General features: G+C 45.0%; 2 protein-coding genes across 11 annotated transcripts in view; one reads left to right on the forward strand and one right to left on the reverse strand.

The window, feature by feature from the left end:
* Positions 1 to 13,770, forward strand: part of NPRL3 (NPR3 like, GATOR1 complex subunit) — an 89,233-nt gene extending 75,463 nt beyond the window's left edge. For 7 of the 9 annotated variants that reach the window (XM_021006587.2, XM_078152617.1, XM_021006580.2 and 4 more), the window contains one exon: positions 2,220 to 4,692. In XM_021006587.2, the coding sequence (XP_020862246.1) occupies positions 2,220 to 2,385 (166 nt within the window). In that variant the 3' untranslated portion in view covers positions 2,386 to 4,692. Of the gene's footprint in view, positions 1 to 2,219; positions 4,693 to 9,658 lie in introns of those variants that run through there. The other 2 variants (XM_021006581.2, XM_021006590.2) reach the window with 2 other exon arrangements.
* The window catches only part of MPG (N-methylpurine DNA glycosylase), a 71,664-nt gene continuing 56,711 nt past the window's right edge, over positions 794 to 15,746 (reverse strand). For both annotated transcript variants that reach the window (XM_021006592.2, XM_078152620.1), the window contains one exon: positions 794 to 4,460. In XM_021006592.2, the coding sequence (XP_020862251.1) occupies positions 4,081 to 4,460 (380 nt within the window). In that variant the 3' untranslated portion in view covers positions 794 to 4,080. The remainder of the gene's footprint in view (positions 4,461 to 15,746) is intronic.

The following is a 15,746-nucleotide window of genomic DNA, read 5'->3' on the forward strand; positions in this document are numbered from 1 at the left end:
GGATCTGAAAGAAATCTTCAGACCATGAGTTTTCTTTCCACCTCATATCCCCCTCTCAACTCTGTGCCTGCTCCAGTGAAGCTCTTCAGCTCAAGTATTTCCCTTTCCTTTCCTTTAGTCTGAGTGGTGCTTGGATAGATGTTATTCTGAGCTTGCTCTTTATGCTGTGTGACCTTGCTGAGGAATCTGAATGAGTGTGAAGGGGCAGTCCCAAAGTACCCTCTCTGAATAGCTCAGGGCAAGTGGGAGGGTAGCACAGAAACTATCAGAGCAAAAAAGGCTGGTGGTGTCAACTTTTCCCCATGAAATAGACTCCTGAATATATACCACCCCACTTACTGAAGAACAGAGGGCCTTCTTATCTAAAGCCAGTTCAGCCCCAGCCCCCAGGACTGCTTGGGGGAACAGGGAAATGTTGCAGGAATGCCAGTAACCTCCCCTGGCAGCATTAGCTGTCTAGAGGGAGTGCTGGCACTTCCATTTTATGAAGGAGGACAAGAAATAGGACCTAAAAATCCTGAGTGAAGTTCCCAGAAAGACAACCCTCTGTCAGAAGCGCCCTGCCTGATGACAGGCACAAATCCCATAACCCTCTGACTGAAGGAAGGGGGAAAATGTGTGCATCTTTCTCCCTGCTTCCTGCTGTGTGCCTACCTTTCCTTAGACTCTGTGTGTACTGGGAGCTCAGAGGGAGAGAAATGTACAAGTTATTGTCATGCTTGACATTTAGCATAATATGAAGCAGAAGTCTAAAACAGCAAGAGGTGAGGTAGAAAGAAACCTGTGAAAGACCTGAGTCTTGATATTTTTTATTTTTTATTTTTTCCAGTTACATGTAACAGTAATTTTTTTTTTTTAGTGAGGCAGTTGGGGTTAAGTGACTTGCCCAGAGTCACACAGCTAGGAAGTATTATGTGTCTGAGGCCAGATTTGAACTCAGGTCCTCCTGACTCCAGGGCCGGTGTGTAAAAATAATTTTTAACATTCTTTTTTTAAATTTTGAGTTACAAATTCTGTACCTCCCAGGCAAGTAATTTGATATATATTATATGCATTTAGTTATGTTGCAAAAGAAAACACAGACCAAAAGAAAAAAAAAATAGTTTTTTTTTAAAAGTATGCTTCAGTCTGCAATCAGATGCCATCAGTTCTTTCTCTTGGAAGTGGATAGCATTTTTCATCATAAAATTATCTTGTCATTTCATATACCACAACTTGTTCTGCCATTCCCCAGTTGATGGGTATCCCCTCAATTTCCAATTCTTTGCCACCACAAAAAGCTGCTATAAATATTTTTGTACATATAAGTTCTTTTCCTTTTTTTTTAAATCTCTTTGGGATATAGACCCTAGTAGTGATATTTCTGGGTCAAAGATATGCAGTTTTGTAGCCCTTTGGGCATAGTTCCAAATTGTTCTCCAGAATGGTTAGATCAGTTCACCGTTCTACCAACTGCATTAGTGTCCCAGTTTTTTTCTGCTTAATTTCCTCAGTTGTCAGAAATAATCATTTCTGTATTACGAGATGATATATGTTCAAGCAATTTTCAAATTTTATAAAAAGCACTATATAAATGCCAGCATGATAAATAGTGATTGGAAAAAGCCAGACTTATCCAGGAAAATCTGGGTTTAAGTCCTGATTTCTACTTCATCCTGGCTGGGTGACCCCAGGCAAAGCACTTTAACTTTGCAGGGTCTGAGGAAACTCTCTAAAAGTTGCGGGGGTTCCCTGTGCCAATGACATCACAAGTTCAGTCCAAAAATAAGATTTCAGTTATTATTATCTCTGACCTGTCTATCTGAGAGGGTGGGTGGTTATAAGAACTAAGTGAGAGAAGGCTACACAAACATTTTCATTATTATAGTTGAGGCCACAGAGGCTACCTAGAATAAGGGTATGAACCACCAATAGGTGGACAAGGCCAGCAGATATCTTACGGCATCCTACTGTAGACAGAGCATTGGCCCTTAAGTCAAAGGACCTGTATTTAAATCCTACCTCTGACGTTTATTACCTCTGTGACCATGAACAAGTCATTTAACCTCACTGGGTCTCAATTTCTTAACAGTAAAATGAGTGAGTTGGCTCAAAAGATGACTTTTAAGGTACCTTCTTGCTCATGATCTATGATTCTATGATCTGGGAAGGGCCTCTCTGATGGAAAGTGCTGTCAAGCAGCTCTGAGGTGCATTTACTAATTTATTCTTCCCTCTTAGGCTGTTACATTATTTCCGGGGACGCCATCACCTGGAAGAGATCATGTACAATGAAAACATGCGACGATCCCAACTGCTGATGCTCTTTGACAAGTTCCGAAGTGTGCTGGTGGTCACCAACCATGAGGACCCAGTTATCTCAGTTTTCCAGTCACTTCTAAAATGAGTGGGAAGTAAGCCCCCTGCTCAGAGAAGCACTCACCCTAGAGAATTCTTTGAGCCACCAAGGGCCAGAGGGGATGGGGAGGCATTCCACAAAAGAGTGGCGACCTTGGGACCATGGTTGGTTTCCTCTCAGGCTCTAAGTTGGCCCTTCCTGTTATTCCTGCTTTTGAGAAGCAGAGTGACTGTGTGGGTTCCTAAGGAGTACAGTATTAGTGGGATCGAAAGGCCCACTTATTTGGACCTTGAATTCTGGATGTAGGTGGAGGGAAGGCTATTTGGTGGCTCAGTTAAGCTTGAGGAAAATGCCCTGAAAATAACATGACTTTAACTCACATGCTAGCTTCCTAATCTGGAATCAGCTATAGGCTCTAACTCGGCTTGAGCCTGCTGCTAGACTGTGGCATGGTGACTCCCTCCAACCACCAGCCCTTCTTCTTAGCTTGGCAGTCATTCCTGGACCTGTGGCCATCCTATATATTTGATGGTTATCAGCCTAGGGTTGGTGGGGTGGGGAAAGCTGAGAGGCCTTCCTTTCCCTGCTTGAGTAGTATATGATTTTTGTAAGGTTCTCTTAAAGGCTAATCTTCCCCAATCCAACCGTGGTGCAGCCCCAGGACTAAGGGGTTGAGAATGCTGTAGGAAAATAAAAGAGCCAGGAGTTAGCTTTCTAGCTGCTCTGTCTCATGCCTTTCCCCTGTCCTTTATAATTATCATTCAGCAAGGAGCGCCCTCCCCCCCTTTAAAGGGGGGGGCATAACCCCTTGATCAGTTCCCCTCCCATTCTCATAAAACCATTATAGAAAACGTGGCTTAACCCTTTGGACCCTTCCCATGCAGATTGGCCTGAATGCCTTGACAGTGAGGGGCTGCAGCTAGCCAGGAGACCCATAAGCTTTAGCATGAAGGCAATGGGAAAACAAGAGTTTCCTTCCATGCTGTGGCAGTCACCCCTGATGAGATTTACAGCCAATTAGGTCGTTTTTGTCAGAGCCTCTCCCAGACTCTGTCTGTGGAATAAGTACATTTCTATGCTGTTATGGTAAAATGCTTAACTAGGCAGTGACACCGGGGCCTCTTGATGTTAGATGGTTTTTGCATCATCTGGAAAGCTGGCTAGGTTATCCCTGGGCCAGCAGTATTGAAAACAGCTCAGTGTCTGCCCTAGGCTCCCTGGGAAAAACCACTTTGGTCCCCAGGGCAGACCCCTTACAAGGCCTGCCAGGACATCTTGGCAACCAGCAAGGATGGCAGCATCAGGGCTACAGAAAAAAAGGAAGACCATGGCCCAGGTTGTGGCTTTGGTGGTATCTTCAGATGCCCAGGGCTTCTGTCCTGCTGTTTGGGCAAGGCCACAGATGCCTGCAAGCAGAAAGTCAAATTGCTTTAAAGGAGATTGCTTAGGTACGCCTAAGCCATGGCTTAGAGGCCATGCTGGCAAGAGCCACAGTCTCCCTGAAAGCTGCTGACTTTCTTGCCCTAAAACACCACATCAGGGGGGGAAGAAAAAAAAAGAGAGACACTAGTATATACATGACTCACCTAACATTGTTTTGTGGAAACAAGAATTTATTTTTCTAAACCTCTAAAAATCTTTGCTGTAGCCTAGTCAAGCCATGACCTTTGCACAACAGGGGCTCAAGCTTGCAAGTGCTGAATTCACCAGCAGCAGCAGCAGCTTGGCTTCCCTAGCTGGGCCTTAGCCACTGGCCTGCATTTCCTGTTCTACCTTTCGATCTACCACACTGACATAAGGGTTGCCTTGGATGTAGAATCTGAGTGGCTTTAGGGCCCACTCTCCAGCATAGTTGATACCAATCCTGGCTGCCGCCACCACAGTATGTTCCCCTGGCCTTTCAGGGCCCTGCTCCAGCCAAATGGCCTCCTCTTCTGCCAGGTCCCTCTGGTCAAAGCTCTTGTCAATGGCCAGGGCTTGACATAGCTTAGAGGGGCCATTGCAAAGTTCCCGGTCCTTGAGGGCCCTGGCTGCTCCTTTTCGGTGGGCATTACGAAGCTGCCGCATCATCTCCAAGCCTTCCACTGGCTCCAGGGAACGAAGAAGGATGCACGCCCCTTCACCTGCAGACAGCAAGCACAAGCCTTGAGTGTGAGGAGGATTTTTGAAGAATTTCTGCTAGTGGATCAAAGTGATGAAAGGTGGTCAGAACCCTCCCGCTCTCAGACAATGCCCAACTGTGGTATCCTTAGATAAGGGTGGGAAATTGCTGGCTGGAAATTAATCTGGCAAGAGCAATGACTTGTTATTCTATTTTCTCAAAACAGTGAAATACATTTTTAGCCTTGCTAATTAGTTCATAAGTTTTTATTTCAGTACTATGAGCCATCTATCATGAGAGGGAGACCTCTTGACTACATCTCCTCCTGATCTTTCCTCCTCCACATCCTCCCCTTACGCTCATCAAAACAGAACAGCAAGTCACAGACGACACAGGGGGGAAACTGATGAAAACCAGGCCCCAAACCAAAGCTCCTTCCTCATTCTTTAGGGGAAGAAAGTGTCTTTGGTATGAATGCTCTGTTAGAGGCAAATCAACGATTAGGAAAGAAACTAAGCCAAGACTGTGAACACCAGGCTACAGAAATCTTGGGTGCAAGGGACACATTTAACAGGTGATGTGTGGCTTTTATGGGCCTCATAACTCCACATACCCAAATCTGGGACATATTCCCCTGTGCCAAGAGATCAAGGCTTGCCAAAGAGGGACAACAGAGAGAGAGAACCTGAACGTTAGACTCTGTCATAAAATGGGCTGGTATGTTGGCTCTGATGTATGTGTGACTGAACAGTGCAAATCTGTTGGGTTTTTTTTTTTAAGGTAGTTGGGGTTAAGTGACTTGCCCAGGGTCACACAGCTAGTAAGTGTCAAGTGTTTGGTCTGAGGCCAGATTTGAACTCACTCAGGTCCTCCTGACTTCAGGGCCAGTGCTCTATCCACTGTGCCACCTAGCTGCCCCACAAATCCATGTCTAGGTTTTATTTTCCTCATCTATAAAATGAGGGGTGGAAGGTAGTTAGATTGATAGGGTTTCATTTAGTACAAAAAGCCTGATTCTCTAATCCCATACTAGCATTATAGTGGTACAGATAGAAAAAAGGCCTCTAAGTCTGGATGGGTCAAATTTTGGAAAAATCCAGCTTCCATGTGAGTTTTAAGCATAATATTTCTGTTATAGTCAGCCTCCCAAAAGATTCTTGATCTATACCATCTGTGAGGCCAGCACAGCAGATCTCAGGAGGCCTTACTCCCTTGTCCACACCCAAGGCTTCAGCCTCCAGCCCTGAGCTTACCAACCCCAGATTATTTTCCCAACAAATAAAGCCATCCGGAGCCCCAGACAGGCGCCGCTTGTTGGGGAAAGCACTGGCTAGAAGGTTTCCAGTCTATGTCTCACCCACATGTCATCTAACCTCTGTCCTGACTGGGCCAAGTCAGAGGAGCTGATCGAATCAGAAGAATGTCACTAGAGTGATGAATGATAGAAAAAGGTTCTTCTCCCCAACACCTTTCCAAAGTGTACCAAATGAAAGGAACACTACACAAACACATCTACCCTCATAAGGAGCAGAGAAGCAGGTGCCATCTGCCTAGTGCCTTGGAATTTAGGCCAGGGTTTCTAGGATCACATGTGGCCCTTTGTTGTCAAGCACTGGGCATTTGTGTGAATCAGGTTAAAAAAGGCAGGATGTCTTTGCTGGGACATGGAAGAAGAGGATCTCTTCTGAATTTAGCTTTGATGCTTAGGGGACCAGAAAATAGCTAGGTGATCTCTTTAGGTACTTCCTTGAGTAGAAGAATGGAAGGAGTATTGTAATCAGAAAGCTTGGGTCTGAATTCGAGCCCCATCACCATTTCATGGGGGTGACCTCCAAGCAAGTCACTCCTCTCTGAGCCTCCCTCTTCCAGCTCTAAATCCTATGATCCTTTATGACTTTTCCTGCCGGAGTCACAGTTTGCTCAGGTATAAAGTTAGGATAATGCCAGTAGGGCTGCTGAGGCAAGTAATATTATCCTCATGAAGCCCAGAGTAGAGTGTCATGTCAGCACAGCAGTGATAGGGCTAAGATGGGAATTCCCTCATTCACACCCTCTGATGGGGTGTGCCTTAATCTGGAATACAGCTTAGACCCCCTCCTCCCTTCCCCTCCATTCCATCCTCAGTCAGCCAGTCTTCCCAGACTCATCCACACCCCCACCCTGAGGGACCCTTCCTGCTGCCTCAAGGGTATTTATTCCTCTAGGTTTGCCCACTGACCGAGAACTAAAGGCTCACATGTGGAAGGAGAAAGGTACAAATCCGCAGCCTGTAAGGGGGAGCCAATGCCTTGTCAAAATACCTTTTGTTTTCAACTAAACCAGAACCTCTATTCATATTCTCTCATAAATTTACCAACACCCTCCCACTTGGCTGCCCTGACAGGCTAAGAGACTCCTGACAGGGGACACAGCCCCTAGGGGACAATCAGGCAGGCTGAGTTCAACGGAGCTCTCACGCTCAATCCAGCCTCTGGCTGACAAATTTGAGCTGCTTGAGAACAGGATATTCCTGCCCCTCCACCCCTGTGACTCACTGCCCTTGCTGCCTCCTTCCCCCAGCATCAGCCTCCTATGGGGGCCTTGTGCCTCTGCCCCACAGTAGACTGTACTTCCCTTTTACTTGTTCAGAAGAAATCAGGGTAAAACATCCAGCAGAGCTAAAACCTTGGGAAACTCATAAAGTGAGCAAATCTCCCGGTACAGACTGGAAAATATAGAAAGAAGCTGGTAATCTTGGCCTGGATGTGTCTGTAAACACCCCCTCTGCAGCCAGTTTTCAAAGAATGTAAAGATATGATCAAGGCCAGCAAAGCCTTGAAATTCTAGCTCCTCCGCAAATACTTCAGCAGTTCTTCAACTGCTTGTTCACATCCAGGTTTGTCTGGTGGTGGCACGGCATCAAAGGGCAGTGCCTGGCCCGGTGTCTGAGGGAAGCCAGGCTTAGGGTAACAGCAGCACCTCACCCCACACCGTGACGGGGCCATGCTCCTGTCCGGGGGGGACATTTCCTGGCCATAGAATATGTTCACTGCTGGGCCTTCTATAAAACCTTAAGTGCTGGGACAATTTTCTGTTCATCGTCAGCTCCCCATCCCCAAAGCTGGGGACCTCCTAGAGAGAGAAGGCAGAAATGGAGGGCTATGGAAATGGGGATCTTGCTTAGTGTCATACAAGTAGGCCAAGTCTAGTTTATGGTCCTTCAGTGAACTCTCTTCCAAAACAGATCCCCAACACCCCACCAACTTTCTTGACTCTCTAAATGGCACCACCTAACGTCCTCTCAGATTCCCAAATCCAAGAATCCCAATTCCTTTCCTATAGCCAAATTTTCTCAAATCTCCTTATGATAAGACTCCTCCTCTTATAACTGACACTGGCCATCCAGCTTTTCCTTGAAGGTCTCCAAAAGGGGATGCCATTCCCTCCTACTAAGGCAGCCAATTCTACTTAACAATAGCTCTTACTATGAGGAAATTTCTCCTTACATCATACCTAAATAGATCTTTTTCCAAGTTTCCTATCTTCTAGGGCTCAACAGAATACGTAGGATCCTTCCATGTATCTGTAAATATCTGAAGATAGGTATCGTGGTGCCTTCTAAGTCTTCTTGAGGATCGACACCCCTGGTTCCCACAAACAAATCTTCACCATTATGGATGCCCTCTGGATGCTCTCCAGCTTATGAGTAATCTATCTTTGTTATCTTGTGCTTGTAAAGTGAATTTAAAAAAACAAACCACTCAAATGTAAGACTTTACATTTATCTCTAATATGTCTCATAAATCATCCAATTTTCTCTGCCACCACACCCTCCTTTACTGAGGTCCTCATTACCCCTTGCCTGGACTACTGTAATAGCTTCCTAACTTGTCTCCCTTACTCTAGTCTCTCACTATCTAATCCATCTTAATGAACCGCTCTGAACTCAAACACTTTCAGTAGCTCCCTACTTTAAGTCTAAGATGCTCAGTCTGATCCTACCCTACCTATCAATTCAATAAATTAAGCCCCTCTAAGATGGAAGGCACAGTACTAGGAGGGTATGAGGAGCAAAATAAAAACAGCCTCAAGGCACTTGATTTCTACTGGAGGACTACGATGTATGTGCAGAGAAGTAAACACAAGTAATATGAAGAGAATACAACTACCCTAGGAACAGGAGATGTACAGACTTATCTCCTGCCACTGAAAAGGTGATTATAGTTCTGCCGATTAGGTCTTCTCATAATCTCACCAACACACATCAAACTTGTTCCCTTTTTTTTTCCCCCTTTGGTCTCACTATCTCCTTACTCTCCCTACCTGGTTTGCATATCCAAAACTTGAAGAACCATTCCTTGCCCTGACCAAGGGCCAGCTGCCAATGCTGCACCTCCTGTCCATCTGGTTTGCAACAGGAAGGAATATACATTCATTCCCAGAACCCCCTCAAGCCAGGGAGCTCATCAGTGGGGAAGGATTTGGGATTCTGATCCTTCCATTGTTCTGCTGTAGACTTCATAGACCTTCTCAGAAAATGAGCTAATGAAGACCGTAAAAGCTAGGCCTCCTGGGAAACCAAAGTATCATCCCCAGAGACTGCCTCTAGGGACCCTATCCATTTCATAGAGACTGGGCCAAGACATCCTACACACCGCACAATGGAGGAAGCAAGGCTTTATGACTAGCAGTCAATCTCTGTGTCTACTATCACAATATGCTATGTCCCTCCAGGCTGCCATTCTGACCTGCCGAGGAGTCAAAAAGTCTCAGCCCTCAGTGCTGCAGAGGTCAGCTGTCAATGCAGAATCCTCTCTTTGATGCTATTCTTTTTAGTCTATGAGTAAGCAAAACATGCTCTACTATTTCTGGCAGTGCTATGTGTCAAACCAGAGTCCTGTAGCTTTGGCTTAACCATACTCAAGCAAAAGGATAATTAGTAATCATCAAGATCATTTATTATCACCATTGGAGACTTTGTGACTCGCCTAAAGGATTCAAGGTCCTCTAACTGTTGCCTGACCCTTGGTAGGTGTCTGGAAGGCAGAGGTGACTCTATCTATTGAACAGATAGAGAACCCAAGGCCTAAAGAAGCCAAGAGAGAGATCTCTTTGCTAAGGTCATGTGGCATTTAAAACCTTTCACAATAACAGCTACTCACATTCCTATAGTATTTTATAGCTTGCAAAACACTTTCTTTTCCAGAAAGAAATAATGCAACTATTATTTCTTCATTACAGGTGAGGAAATGGAGGTTCAGAGAAGTGACAAGATTTAACCCAAGGTCCCACAGCTAGTAAAGTATGTGGCAGAGCTGGGCGTCAACCTGGGCATTCTGACTCTAAAGCTGATATTCCTTCCAGTACAACCATTGTTGTTCTCTGGCCTCAGCCTTTTCCAACTTCCTCTCCTCTACCCTGACACACACCATATGCTCCCATAAGATGGTCCTCTCTCTGCCTGGAGGAAATATGATGGAGAAGCAGAAGCTACCCTTGGGCTGAGAATGTCCACATTCACCCACTGAGGCCATTCTTAGATGACAGCTACTCCAACCTTTTGATTTTTAAAGATGGAGAACAGAATGTTAAGACTGAAAGGAACCAACTGTATCATTCTATAAAGAGAAACAGGCCCATCAAGGAAAAGTGACTTACCTAAGAAAGTATGTCACTACAGAGCTGGCCAGTAACAGGGCTGAGACTCCTAGCCCATGTGTTTTAGATTATCCTGCCTGATTTCTTTTAGATCCTGAAGCCTGATACCTTCTACCTTAGGCCCATGAATATGGTGGTTTTAATAGTAGGCTACTTGCCCCCTGAGGGCAACAGGGAAGCCAATATGTTCTATAGTCTGAGGTGAAGAAAAGGAACGGAGAATGGGGTAAGAGAGGCTTGAGCTCTCAGAAATCATGCCAAGGGACAAAGAGGACCACTTGAGGGCAGACAGGTCTGCTTGATGAAGATGGTTAACAGTGTGGCCCTAGGCTCAATGGGAAACCCAAAGTCATCCTCTGAATCCTGAGATACAACAGGGAAGGGTCTTGCCCAGACAACATCGGAACCACAGTAAACATCACAAAGAAGAGGGCTGAGCACAGGGCAAAGGAAGCACAGGAATGGAAAGGGAGTGGGAGGAAGATCAATGTGGGCATGCCCCTATTGTCCTCAGTCCTTCTCTTGCTCCTCTGCACAGGCACTGTTAGAATCAGTGTTCCTGGAGGCTTCACTATCTAGAGTGTTTATCCCTGTCCTTCAAACTGAGGGTAAAAAACAACATGGGAAGCGAGTGACCTCCCCTCCTATTCTGTAGACATCTTAAGTTCAATGTGGCCAAGACTTAACTCTTTCTTCGAAAACCTGTTACTATTCTGAACTTCCCTATTACTGCTGAGTTGCATCACTATCCTCCCAGTCCCCCGGGCTTGAAACCTAGAGGTCATTATCAACTCCTTACCCTCCCTCCCCATACCCAATCGATGGCCAAGTCCTATTGATTTTACGTTTGTAACATCTCCCACGTATGACCCTTCTCTCCTCTGACACTGCCACCACCCTCGGGTGGGTCTCGTCACCTCGCACCTGCATTACTGTAACAGTAGCTGGTGGCTCCAGCTGCCAAGTCCCTCCTCACCCCAGTCCATTCTCCACTCAGCTGTCAGAGTGATTTCCTTCAAGTGCAGATCTGACTATATTCAATAAACAGGCAGCTAGATGGCACAGTAGATAGAGCACCAGGCCTGGAGTCAGGAAGACATCTTCTTGAGTTCAAATCTGGCCTCAGACACTTACTGTGTGACCCTGGGCAAGTCACTTAACCCTGTTTGCCTCGGTTTCCTCATCTGTAAAATGAGCTAGAGAAGGAAATGGCAGACTACTCCAGTATCTTTGCCAAGAAAACCCCAAATGGGGTCACAAAGAGTCAGACACAACTGAAAATGACTGAACAACAAAATGCAATGAACTCTAGCGGCTCCCTAGCACCCCTAAGATCAAATACACGATATTCTGCTTGGCATTCAAAGCCTTTCACCACCTGGCCCCCTTCCACCTTTCCAATCTTCTCACACCTTCCTTTCTAACCCATGCTCTGTGATTCAGTGACACTGCCTTCCCTGCTATTCTTGACACATGACAACTCCAGCTCCTGCATCTTCACTGGCTGTTCCTCGTGCCTAGAATATTTTCCTTCCTCATCTCTACCTCCTGGTTGCCTGGCTTCTTTCAAATCCCAGCTGAAGTTCCATCTTCTATGAGAAGCCTTTTCTGATCCCCCTTAATACTAGTGACTTCCCTGTTGGTTTTCTCCAATACATACATACATATATACACACACACATATACATGTACACACATATACATATGTATACATATACATGTGCATATACATACATATATATTTTTTTATATATCTAAAATATATATAAAATGTTTGTACAGTTGTTTTTAGGTTCTCTCCCTCATTAGACTGGTAGAGACAGTTTTTTTGCCTTTCTTTGTAACCCCAGTGCTTAGCACAGTGCCCAGAACATGGCAGGTACCTTCTGTGGCTATGGGAAGGGAGCTGAATGGCATCATAGGAAGAGTGAGCTTGCACCTCTTTCTAGAGTCAGGGCTGGAGTACTAGCTCGGCAGCTCACTAGCAGCTTTGTGGCATGGGGCAAATCACTTTACTTCTCTGGAATCACTTTTCCTTGTCTGTAAAATGAGGATACTAAGCCCTGCCTTGCCTGTATCACAGGGTTGTTTTAAGGCTCAAATTAAAATGTATTTCAAAGTGCCATGCAAATGGTAAAGTCCTAAAAATTGTCATGCTTTATATGAGGTGCAGAACATTATAGAGCTGTGAGGGAGGAGACATTATTATAGCTCTAGTATGGGCCATGGGAGTTTCAGAACTAACACAAACATGTTAATTTGAGCTGAAACAGTGTCAAGAGCTAAAGATTGTCTCTAGAACAGGAGAAAGAGAAACTGTGTAGGTGGGCTGTGTAGGTAGGCTCTGAAACGCCTATCTTTGGCAGGAGGTGACCATGAAAAAGAATTTCTACCCACTTAGCCTAAGGAAGAAGGGACCAAGAAAAAGGATCAAGGGATTTCAGGGTCTCTGAAAGAGCAGAGTCAGAAAGAAATGGTTAACTGAGAAAGCTACAGGGTGAGAGAGCTAGAAGCTGGGGGCAGAGAAGAGGATCCCGGAATCTAACCAACAATTAGGAACTATCAAACTGATTAGCTTTGCAAGGGAAGAATTCAAAAGCTGAGGGCCTGAATAAGAACCCAGGCCTGTACTTGGGCGAGCCCCATGCGTGAGGAGAAAGTTTATAACATGTGTCTGACAAAAGGCCCTTAGCTTTCCTGGGAAATAGCTTCGGGAAGAGTCAGTGTAACTGAAAGTGCCTTTAAGAAACCCATTGTACTGAAGGGCTGTGGGGCCAGCACGTCTTTGGCTGTCTCGTTCTTGTGGGTTTGAGGGTTTGAGGCGCCCAGACCACACAGAGAGTTCATGAACATCACCCAACACACAGGTGCTGGGGGAGCCAAAGTGCTGATGAGACAACTTTCCTTTCAAATATTGTGTTCTTTTATTCCAAGCCCAAAGGAGAAAACCGGGTGTTTTCTTTCCCAAACAGAAGACAAAATTGGGAGCTAGCAGAATCCCATGTATAAACTTTTCCAGTCTCAAGGTTCCAACTCCCTTTACTTCTTTCACAATCACTCTCTTAAGGAAGCACCATAAATACATTTGTACTTTCCTTACATTATTTCATCTGATCCTCATTATAATCCCCGTGCATGAGGGGAAAAAGCTGAAAGTACTTGCTCCATTTTTCAGAGGAGGAAACTGAGGCAGGAACTGACATGCATATCAAGAAGACAGAAAGGGGTAAAACTGGGCTTTCCACCCAGGTTGTCTGACCATATATCTAGTGCTGTTTCCTGCTGCAGATCATTACCTCCTTACAGTCAGAAGATCTGGGCTGGAGTCTTGTTCAGGCCATTTACTACCTATGTGACTCTGTGCGAGTCACCTAACCTCTCTGGGCCTCAGTTTCCTCATTTGTAAAATAAAGCAATTGGACAAGATCAATGGTTCCCAATCTTTCGGATAAGGATCCCAGTGGGGGTGGAGGCACAGAAGGGTAAATCACACAGAGTTACTGAAAGGATCTTGAGATGCATGAAACACTCATTTTAATCTACATTTAGCTCTAATAAAATATGCAGCACGACTTGGTCTAATAAGTAAGAAAACAAACCTTCTGTAACCTGAATCTCACACACATATGTATTACTACTTTTCAAATGAATGTAGATGGTCTTGTGATTGAATAAAATATAAAAGTATCACTGAATTCACAGTAGCTTCTTGTCATCAGTTTCAGGCAGTACTAATGCAACTACTATACCATGGAGATCTGTGAATTTTTTTTTCATTAAAAAAGGGTTCTCATCCTCCAAAAGATAGGGAGCGTTCCACCTCTAAATTCCATGACCCTATGAACTTTCTTTTCCTCTTGTCTCAGAGGGTGAAATGGCTCTCCCTCTTCCTTGCCGTGGTTATATCTACCATCTGTGCCCTTGATTCTGAGATGTCATAGCATGAAATGAGCCTGGGGGCAGATACTGTTAATGTTATATAGGTATGCACCTTTATTTCTGGGGCCTACTGTCCCACTATTGCTGCCATCACATTTTTCTCCTGTTTTTTTGTCACATTCCAAAAAAATTGTTGGCCAGTATTCTTCTAAGTCCAGCTTGCATGGCCTTCTACTTCTTTAATCAAAAAACTCTGACATTCTCAATCTGGCTATAACCACCTTTCTTTCCCTCTCTCCCTGGGCCTCACACCTCCATTCTTTATCCTCTTCAAAACCTCCAATCCCTCCACCTCTCAGGCCATTGACCTTGCTCTGACTTCATTTTACTCTCTTCCTATAGTTAACAATCCTATAGTTAAACACTTCAGTTGCACACACTGTTCTTTGGTCTCAAATTCCTGGTCCCTTGTCCTGTTACTGTTCATCCCTTGCAAAACCCCAACCCTGGATTACTCCCACCATGCACCTCTTCCACTCCTACTCATTTATTGTTGGAAATAGCTACAAGAAGTCACACAACCTTGCTGACTGGGATGCACTCCAGATTTGTTATCTAGCCTCACCTGGGCTTGGCTGAAACAAGGCAATCTTTTTATTCTTTCCTAATTGATTCCCTATCTCACTCCAACAGAAGCTATTCCAAACCTCTTAAGCCTCTCACACTTTCCTCTCCCCAAGTCTCTCGGTTGAGGACCTCAACTCTTACTTTACCAAGAAAACTGAGGCCATTCACCCCCCTTCCCTCTCATCTCACATCTCTCTGACATCTTTCAATCTCTGCTTTTATCTAGTCCCTTATAATGAAATGGCACTTCTCTTAGCTAAGGCCAACCCCTCTTATAAATGTCTTTGATCATATCCCTTTCCCGTCTTCTGCAGTAATCATTCCCTCTCCCTTTCTAATCATCAATCTCTCCCTATCTACCGATTCTTCTGCTGCTTACAAACACACCCATCGCCCCCCCATCCTTAAAAAGTCCTCTCAAGATCCTACTATCCCCTCAAGCTATCTGTGCCAACCTCAGCCAACCTCCAAAAAGTCATTTATACTCTTTGCCTTCATTTTTTCTCCTCTCACTCCCTGCTGCTGCAGTCTGACTTTTGACCTCATCACTGGACTGAAATCGACCTCTCCAAAGTTACCAGCTCTCTTAATTGATAAATCTGTCTTTTTTTTTTCCTAGACATCATCCTTCTTTTTTTTTTTTTTGGTGAGGCAATAGGGGTTAAGTGACTTGCCCAGGGTCACACAGCTAGTAAGTGTTAAGTGTCTGAGGCTGGATTTGAACTCAGGTCCTCCCGACTCCAAGGCCAGAGCTCTATTCACTGCGCCACCTAGCTGCCCCTGACATCATCCTTCTTAACCTGTACCCTCTGACACTGCTGACCACCCTCTCTTCTTGGATATTTTCTTCCCTCTGAGCTTTTAATGACACTGCTCTCTCCTGGTTCTCTTCCTACCATATCTCAGTCTCCTTTGATGACTCATTATCCATGTCATGCCCTCTAACTGTATAATCCAAGGCTATATCCTGGGCCCTCTTCTCTCTCTATATTCCTACTTTTGGTGGCCTCATAAGCCCTTGTGAGTTTAATTATCATCTCTGTGAAGATCTATATATCTAATACCAGTCTCTCTTCTGACTTCCCGTCCCAATGCACCAGCTGCCTACTAGATATTTCTCCTGCATGTCCCAGAGATATCTCAAACTCAGCATGTCCAAAACAGA

The sequence above is a fragment of the Phascolarctos cinereus genome, unplaced genomic scaffold (assembly GCF_003287225.1).
Source record: "Phascolarctos cinereus isolate Bilbo 61053 unplaced genomic scaffold, phaCin_HiC Scaffold_4;HRSCAF=312, whole genome shotgun sequence".
NCBI classification, from domain to species: domain Eukaryota; kingdom Metazoa; phylum Chordata; class Mammalia; order Diprotodontia; family Phascolarctidae; genus Phascolarctos; species Phascolarctos cinereus.